Source organism: Ochlerotatus camptorhynchus, unplaced genomic scaffold (assembly GCF_037179485.1).
Source record: "Ochlerotatus camptorhynchus isolate MF236.1 unplaced genomic scaffold, CSIRO-AGI_Acam_v1.1 ptg000470l, whole genome shotgun sequence".
In the NCBI taxonomy this organism is placed as follows: Eukaryota; Metazoa; Arthropoda; class Insecta; order Diptera; family Culicidae; genus Ochlerotatus; species Ochlerotatus camptorhynchus.
Genome location: NW_027040956.1, coordinates 107033 through 116836, shown reverse-complemented (window position 1 = coordinate 116836; position 9804 = coordinate 107033). Strand labels below are relative to the sequence as shown.

The 9804-nt window shown below is 40.1% G+C and overlaps 1 protein-coding gene across 1 annotated transcript; it reads left to right on the top strand.

The window, feature by feature from the left end:
• The first annotated feature begins 2881 nt into the window (after positions 1 to 2881).
• LOC135712310 (uncharacterized) lies at positions 2882 to 4166 on the top strand. The gene is made up of 2 exons (XM_065235274.1): positions 2882 to 3367; positions 3801 to 4166. Exons 1-2 carry the CDS (start codon positions 2882 to 2884, stop codon positions 4164 to 4166), a joined length of 852 nt encoding a protein of 283 aa, XP_065091346.1.
• Positions 4167 to 9804: the final 5638 nt, after the last annotated feature.

Here is a 9804-nt window from a genome sequence, read left to right as displayed (position 1 = left end):
CAATCATGTCGAAAATATGGTGTAATATTACTTGCTAAAAAGGACAAAATTATCATTAATACGATGCATGAACTGACATTACGCTGCTTTTACTGCATTTGTTTATTTATGTGGTCATAAAAATTACATGAAATTTTCGACATGATTGTAGTGCATCCACTTTGATGTGATATCAAAATTATTTTTTTGCTGTGTATCAACATACCCCACATGAAACCAAAAAAACATTGTTCTGTACAAAATGATCATGATGACCCACCCTAGTATGGTACACATAGGTATTAGTATCTCATCCCATTACACATTTCCTGTTTATTATTTTTTTGGAAAACATTGCTATTTCAACAACAAAACAACACATTTCCATACATTTCCTTTGATTTTTACTGCACACAAACCAAAAATGTATTACATTGAATGTTAGTTGCATATCCTATTATCCTCCGCAGCGATTACCCCGGAGGATGCAAGCAAGCATTTTATGTGTAATATTTTAGAACGACTCACACACTTGCCACGAGTTCCCCGCACTCCAATTCCCGTTCGCAGAAAAAGCTTAGTTCAAGCTGAACATTGCATTAGGTCCTAAGTGACATTGATCGATTCTCTTCGTCGACTTTCTCTTTCGTTAATAACTTGAGCACATAAACGTTTCTTGTTGTGTTTGTCGTATAAGATGCTAGATAAAAGCTTCTTTTATCGATCTGTGTGCTGAAAATACCTGGGAATGTCTTTACATGGCCGTGGGGATACAAAAAGAAAGTCGACGAAGAAAATCTGTCAATGTTACTTAGGACCTAATGCAATGTTCAGCTTGAGTTGTTCAAAGGTCCATGACCGCTTAGTAGACTTCAGAACGTTGCGGACCATTTTTGAAGAAAGAAAAGAACGTAAACAAAGCTTTTTTTACCAAAGGATCATTTTGCCCCGAACTTAGGAGTGCATTTTGCCCCGAATGTTTAAAAAAAGTTTTTGATCATAAAATATAAATACATATTAAAACTTACTAGTATTTAAACTGGAAGATGTAGCTCCTACCTCAGTCAAATGGGTAATATCTTTCACCGATGCTTAATAATGTTTGGATGGCTAAAAAGTCTTAACAATGTGGAGGAGAAAATGACACTATATTCAATGCAAACTGGTTTTTGTTTTTATTTACATTATCTGATAACATAGAGCTGCCAAATTGATACGGTGTCTAAAGCAAACATAGATTTAACTTGTAATTTGTTGTAAAAATATATTTTGGGCTTAAAACAAAGGAAGTCAATCGCATCATCAACCGCAACAACAACAAACGCATTCCAATCCAGCCACAGCAGCATAATGTCCCCTTCAGACAGCCTCAGGCAGTGCAATCACAACTACAACAACAACCGTTCAATCCTCGATGGGCTGCCCCAAACCCTATGGACTCTGCTACAAAATCCAGCTACCAGGAATTCACCCGATATCAGTTGAAGTACAATCTTAGTAAACAACATCTGGAACACCCACAACAGGGTGCATCAGCAACTGGCGGTGATCTTCTAGGCCTCGGAGACCTTCCGAATTTGGGGAAGAACGATTTAGATTCGCTCCTACCGGCGTCAAACCATAGAGGTAACTCTAAGACCAGAAGGTCCCGAAGAAACGAGCTCAACTTTTTGGCTCAGCTCTGGTACTATCTTCGGTCCCAAGCTAATCGATGCACCCCTCGAAACCTAGGAAAATCCACGAACCCCTCATTGTATCTGTCAAACTTTCATAGCGAATCAAAACAAACATAGTGTAGTACTGGAATTTTGCTTGGGACCAATAGGCTAGTCAAGCAAATTTCAAATCGATAGCTTCGTATTCACTGTTGGTTAAACTCTGCTGATCTAGAGGGAGCTTTTCTGGATGGGGTGGACCTTGATCTCGAGCGATCCCTTGCAGCCACCGGCGGGCTTCCGAAACCGGAACGAAGAAGGAAACATCGAAGAGTTTTCCGGAATTTTATTATTGTACTCGGACGATGACACGTCGTGTAGTACGGGATTTTCAAAGTTCACCTCCGACATCAGCGACACCGAACGGTCCAACACAATGGACGGAGCGGGTTCGAGTGGGTTTTCAAATGCCGTTCCCGGGGCGGTCACTGAAGCTACGGTGGGAAAGCTATCCAACGGTGAAAAAGGAGAAGCTGAAGGACGGAAAATATAAAATATATAAATAAATATTGGTTTGACGTCACTGCAGGCGTCATTATCTGCGAGTTTGTTCTCTTATTCTTCCTCGTCGTCCGTACCTGTTGGCAATGTCATGCCACAACAGTTGCAGCCAGGCATGGAAAATCATTTGCATTCATTTCGTGCATTCATTTACATTCATTTGCCCCTAACTTTACTCTTCAACAGCATTCCGCAAAATGATGTAAAGAGCTTTTGTAGGTTTTGTTATTAGCTACAACTTTTGTTAACAAGTCAAATCCGTATCTCTTATACTCACAGCAAGTTCTCGGTAGTACCCAACAAACATTGAAAGTTGAATAAGAGCTTATTCAGGCAAAATTATGCTTCTTTAGCTAAAAGATAGCTTATTCAGCTTTTAATCAGCTCAAATTGTTTGCTGGATACTTTCACTGGTACTTTCACTGGCACGAACTGGCAGTGCCGATATCAGCACTGCCAGTTCGAGTCTTCAAACGCAATCACCCGCTGGCGAGGAGCTACGAGTGCCCCATTTACACATCAGTTTACGAGGGAAAAACTCTGTGGTCATAAAGAATTCGAAAAATGATCGGAAAAATAGTCAAAGCGGTGGTGAAGAGGATAGTGATGGGAACAATTTTCAGCTGAGTAGGAAAAGCTCCATCAAACAAAGTAGTCATTCCACGGACAGCCGACTAACGGTGGTAATGACTAGCGATGTAAGCATTCGGTTAAAAGTCGATGACGCTGCATTGTCTGGGACGTCCGGACATTCTTCGATGCCATCCTCACCGAATCATCACAACCACAATAGTATTGGCAACAGTGGAAGCAGTAACTCGCTGATTACGTCGATAGCTGCTGTTGCCGGTCTCAAAGCTAAATCGAATAAAATGGAAGATCTGACGTTGACGGCAAATGACCTGTTGGTCCCGTTGGACCAGCAACATAAACGTTCAGCGCCGGACTTATTTCTGAGTCTCAATGGAATGATGTGTCCTGAGAAAAAGCGACGTCTTAGCACTGGTTCTAGCACGAACCAACAACATACTAGCACAACGGACGAGTCGAGCATAAGTGCAAGTAATAGTAGCAGTAGTAGTAGTAGTAGTAGTGCAGCCACCAGTATAAATGAAATCAATGAAATTTACGAGACACTGATCTCGAACACCATATTGGGTCGACAAACGTTGGCACGTTGCCACACTCATCTCTGTTAGCAGCGGCAACGTCGTCAGCAAAAAACTTGAAGAGCTCCAGCACGAACAACAGTATCAACAACAGCGCGTTTGGCAAATGCATTAGCAAAAGGTAAAGCCAGCGCAGTCGATCCCAACGACGTCGTCCGTGTCATCGCCTGGAGCTCTGGTTGCTGCACCGAATACTAAGGCTCTGAACCATTTGGTGGATTATTTTAACTTTTGGTTAAAATTTGACAGATGAAAAGTTATCGATTAACCCTGCTATCCGAGCGTGGTTACTTCTGACAGACAAGAAGTTAAATTTTGACGACCGTGGCTCGAAAACCGGTCGATCGATAGCACGGGGATTTTCGAACATAAGAAATAACTTTCGAAATGTCACTTTTAACCACGAGTTAAATTTAACTCGGCAAATGGTTCACAGCCTAAGAGCTCGACGCAGTCCTCAACAAAACAACCATCGTCATCCCCTTCGTCAGAGACGGCAAACAGTGGCAAACCGCCGGGAAAAGGTGATTCCGACCTTACCACAGGGGATACCGATGAGAAGGACAATGAAAGTAACAAAACAAGCAACAATACAGCAACCACTACCTCAGGTTCAGAAGTGTCCATCAATCAGCGGGTAAACAACACCCATCTACACCATCACAATCGTCCACCGGAAAAGACTGGCGATTCACCCGCTAATACGTTAGAACAATCCATCAGTCAACAGCAACCTCCAACGATAGCTAATGCCAGTGAACACTTACTGGCGTGGACCACCCGGATCTCAAGCACAAGGTGAAGACAGTGGAATTGAGTCTATGGATGCTTTATCGGAGAAAAGTCCCCATCAGTTGTCGCATAGTCTTCAATGCAATGATCCAAACAAGCTGCTTCGGATGGATAGTCCCAAGGATAAAGCGATACCTGCAGTAGAATCAAAAGAATCATCGAAAGATGACTCCATTGGCAATAATAACATCAACAGCCACTCAAATTTGGACAAATACATCCAAATCGAAGCGGAACGGTGCATGTTACCCCAGGTACCTACTATGAGCTCTTCATATTCGCTTTTAGTCTATCCGTATTCCGAAGCATGGAGATGCAGCAGTGCAACGTTCGCAATGTTCGTGGTTTGAGTCCAGTCGGGCAACCTTTTTCTATTTTTTTCGACAGGATTCAATATACTTTCTAATACAATCCACATTTTTCTTTCTCTATTTTCTTGCATTGGACCGCAGCTTGGTATATCTCCGTTCATAAGGTCTTCACTAACATCCCTCATTATTGTAAGCAAATCTTTTGGGTTGGGTGTACTTTCTGTGAGCGTAATGCCACCGATACACATAGATGACAAACTACCCAACTAACATTTTCAGCTTTGTTAGCCAACTTTTGCAGCATTGTACTGTAAAGTAGCTGAAAAAAGCTGCAGATACAGCTACCATCAGAATCTAGCAAAATTGTTTTGAAGAGCGTTTACTCAACTTTTTCACAACCATTATTCAATTTGCCAGTCTCACTGAATAACAGCAACCAATAAACGCTAATGTCACTTTTATACACATCCTAATCAACTGCAAAACAAACTCATTTGATGGCTTCTACACAACCAACCACTCTTGCTGAATAACATTAACATCAAAAGTGTTTTTTTTTTTTTTAGCCGGCGCCTATGGTGTAGTGGTAGGCGTGACTGCTTTCTAACACCCCAATGGGTCTGGGTTCAATCCCAGCCGAGGTCGGTGGGATTTTTCTGAGGCATAAAAATCTCTGGTCACGTCTTTCTTCGGAAGGGAAGTAAAGCCGTTCGTCCCGGCCCATGTGTGTTAAATGAATGGGTGCGATATCCTACGCAGGGGTGGAAGCTGCCTTCCTGCACATTCGATTGCCGTCAATGGATGGCAATCGATGTCCGTCGGTGATTGGCACTAGATTGCGGAACAGAAACCAACGTTAGATAAAAAAAAAAAAAAAAAAAAAAAAAAGTTTTTTCAACAACTGAACAACCTGTACTCAGCTAATAAACTGTGATAGCGCTACTTTGGACGCATTTTTACAGTCAGCTAGGTTTATTTTTAGACGTGTGCAGTTTTACAGCTTTTACTCTGCTCCTTTACAAAGGTGAAGTAACTAGTCGAGAAAAGTGAGTCATGTGCACTATTATAAAGCCTCTACTCAACGATTTTGTTGTAGAAGGGCATGTTGATTTTTTTACATCAGTTCAAAGTGTTAGCGTAGCACAGTTCGTAGTGTGAAGGATTGCCAATGCGGTCGTCTCGAGTTCGATTCCAGATTCCGGTGCAGGGTAAATAATTTGGTGGTGTGTTGCTTGTAACTAATTTGGATTAATTTGATTTACAGCAAAATATAAACTCAATCAATTCCTCCATTAAAAAATAGCGTAGACAATATTTATCCCGGCTTCAAGACAAAGCTGTGTAGTGATTAGTGGATAACCGGGAAAAGGTTGAATAAGCGCCTTTCAAGTCCACACATAACTAAACAGCAGGATAACAGTTGTATAGAAGCGTTAAATGGATATATGCAGTGATGGAAAAGTTCACGAAAACTCACTATGACTCGCGAACTTTTCCCTTGGTGAACTTCGTGAAACATCGCTAACTTTTCCAACACTGGATATATGCAATAAGAGCTTGTCCCAACAGTCCCAACAGCCATAAGTAGCTGACTAGGTTTGCCAGATTTGCTTGTTTGTATAGAGATTGAGTAAAAGTTTCCTCATATCGTATAACGTTTGAATACAGCTTGAGGCTGTATAAATGACATTAGTTAATCGTTTACATTGTGAAAATTGTTAGTTAGGTATGAGCATGAGCATTATTTGTATAATAAATTCCCTAGAAGCACACTTGTCACTGAATAGCTGTCGTTACTTGTATGTATCTCATTTCAGTCACAATTAAGTTGCAGCAACTTATTATGCTGGATGTATGTTGCTTGGGTTATGACCACATCCATGGTCACACTTGTATAGTTTGAACACAGACAAACAGACATAACACTCACAAACACATTCAGCGCAAATAATCTTTTAGTTGGGAATGTGCTTGCATTTGTCATGATGGCGCCACTGAAGCATTGAGCAAGCCCCTACATTTCGAACTTATCAGTGATGCCAGTTCTTTTTCACATCTAGTTAGTAGATGTCAGCTCTTGAAAATGTTAAGTGATCAAGGCATCCCACTGTAGACACATACCACATCTGACGAATACAGACAAAAAAGTTGTTGAATATTACATCAACACTGCTGCACATTAGTCATTCCGTTCCTAATATTACGTTGTACGATGTACACAGAATTCGAGAACAAAACATGTTGATGACTGTAATATTCTATCCATTTTTACCAGTTATTGATCTTCAATATTTCACCATGAATATCATTGATTGATACATTTTTTTTTCTTCTGTGTACACATTGAAGTGATGAGCGGTGGTAGAAAGGGCACTAATAAGTGATGCATTACCTTGCTTCTAGCAGAAGAAAAAGCACTCTAAGCAAACAAAACAAATCCCTAAAAAAAAATCTTAGCTTCTGAGATTTTTTCCTACGGATCCGTTTTTCTGCAGAATTCAATCAATTCTATAGATCTTCGGAAAAATTTCGTAGAACCGACATCACTGACTTCCATCTATTTTGTTTTTATTCAACACAGCTGACGCGTTGAAAAGCAACTAGTGAAAAAATTGTATACACGAGGGATGCTCCGGTAGCATAACATTGCTTGGGAATGTGGATGACAGATGGTGCTAGTGCGCATGCAAAATACGCTTGACGATATTTTTTGAATAATTTTCTTCTAAGAGTTATGGCTGTCTGTCTGTGGTTTGGATATAGTTGTTGTATAGTGCTCATAATTATTATACAAATAATTATCATGCTCATAGTAGGTCATACAGGTGTATCCGCGGCATAAAGCTTAGTAGAGTAACCGGAAAAAATGTTTCTGATAGCTCAAGATTCAAATTTAATGGCACCGGTGGCAAAGTGGTGCGCATGACTGCCGAGGTCGTTGGGATTTTCTGAGGTTAAAAAATCTCTAGTCATATCTTCCTTCGGAAGGGAAATAAAGCCGTTGGTGCCGCCCCCTGTGTTTGAGTGCGATATCCACCCAGGTGTGGACAATGGATAGCAATCGATGTCCGTCGTTGATTGGCACTAGATTTCGGAACAGCCCGACGTTAAATCATAGAATCTAGAAGAAGAAGTAGATTAAAAGTTCATAAACTACTGCACAATGAGCGTGGTAAACATAGTGCCACGCCACGCCAGCCGACACGCATAATACCAGCTTGACCTAGTTTGATTGATATTAACTACCCGGTCCCCGATGGTGAGACACTTCATCACATCAAGAACAAGGAACATTTGCCGGATAAATTTATTAGTCTATCAAACGCTAGAATACAGTCTTGGTGACAACTTTATGAGTCTCATAAAATCCTCCATCTTTGCCTTGAACCTATGTGCCCGTGGTATGTATAGCGGAAGTGATAGTTTCCTGCATCCGAAGAGTTTTTTTTTTTTCGAAACTCGGATATTGTTCACAACTTATCCAGGGAGATGGGCCCCTTTTCTATGATTTTTGGGCATTCAGTTTTAGCCCCCGACCTTCAACACCACAAGTCCAATTTCCATACTCTTTAATATTAATTCACTCTTTGAGAAGAGAACTCTAAAATCAAATAGTTTAGTCAATCATTTCCCTCTTGCAGCCAAACATGTGGTTGCCACGCAAACTATATTTGAATAATCGACGTTTTCCGCAAATCAAACGCTTTCGATTATTATAAACTATCACATCGGCTTGATGTGTGTAGTTGATCCAATATTCGCGATTTCGTTTGGCCACGACTGCACTGCCTGTACCAATCATGCATACCTCTATCAAATTAACATAAATAAATTATATATGATTCTGACAGTGCACGTGTGAATCGATTCACACGTTATTTTGGGATCCTGTGGGCATTTGAATGTTTAAATTGAAATTCACTGCCGATTTTTCTCACCAGCCATGAATTAAAAGAGTAACATAAAAAATTAAAGTGTTGCGTTCCTAGGTGCACTTGGTTCTAGACCCACTATATCGGTTGAGTTATGAGATAACCGTCCATTCTAATTAAGGCTCAAGACATCGTCAATCAATTCGGATTCTTCTTGTTTTTGATATATTCTTCAATCATCGTCATTAGTATACACTAGGATGGGTCGTCATGATCATTTTTTCAGAACAATGTTTTTTTGGTTCCATTTGGGGTCCCAAACAACTGTGCCAAATTTGGGGCCGATTGGTTGTAACCCGAATTTCCGCATTGCATTTGAAATTTGTATGGAAATTAGTATCGGAAAACCTACTTTTTTGCATCTTTATTACTTGGGACCACAATTTTGCACAAACCACGCATCTAAATACGTTAAAGTATAGTCCAGAAAGTGCCCAATAACTTTGCTGGAAAACGTTTTTTGCTTGAATGCCCCTAAAAAAATTATAGCTGTTCAAAGATCAATGTTTCGAATTAATTGCCAAACATCCTTTTTTTCTGCCAACACTGCCGGTGTACCAATAAAAGTCAGACTCGAAATTCGAAGTTAATTATTTTTTCTTTTTGGTATGTTCAGATGAAACATTCAAAAAGAATAGATCTATCTCATATGCGTAGTCGGAGGGGTGATGGGGGGTCACTCATATCAATAGAAGTAAAGTTTCAAACTGAAATAACTTCGGAGTTTCTTATTTTATCGATTTGGTATGTTCAGATGAATTATCTAAAAACAATTTTTCAATTTCATATGCATATTAAGAGATGAAAGGGGGCTAACTGTACCAACGCCCCCCCCCCCCTCCCATATAAATAGAGGTAAGGCTTCAAACTGCAATAACTTCGGTGTTTCTGATCTTGTCAAGATGGTATGTTCAAATATATCAAAAACATGTGCTCCATTTAAAAGCGTAGTTAGATATGGAGGGGGCTTACTGTATGCTTTCCGGCCCTCACTTATATCAATGAAAGTAAAGATAAAGACTAAAATAACTTCGGAGTTTCCCATCTCTCGAGTTGTTCGGATGGGTTATTCAAAAACATATGCTTAATCTCATAAGAGCAGTTGTAAAGCGAGTACTACCATTCTCTTCCCTACTCTTTTGGTGCAATATACAATGTAAGATATATTCACACAAATGTCATTGGATTGTTATGATTATATTTCATTTTAATATATTCTACGATTTCTCAGTGTTCTCTTTTCGATGCTGTTCTATCCCTTGAAGCAAATATTGCTGTTGAACTAGGTCTCGGGTGGATTTCTTGATAAGTCAGAAATTTGCTTCACCCCTCATTCAGCCATATCTTTGACAACCATCATGGAAACAACTCGTTGTATCGCATTGAAATAATCTTTTACTGTTAC

Bases quoted from the DNA above. Each gene is read 5' to 3' on its own strand.
- LOC135712310 (XM_065235274.1), top strand. From the start codon at position 2,882: ATGACTAGCGATGTAAGCATTCGGTTAAAAGTCGATGACGCTGCATTG. The intron at 3,368-3,800 runs GCACGTTGCCAC...AATGGTTCACAG, and splicing joins TATTGGGTCGACAAACGTTG to CCTAAGAGCTCGACGCAGTC.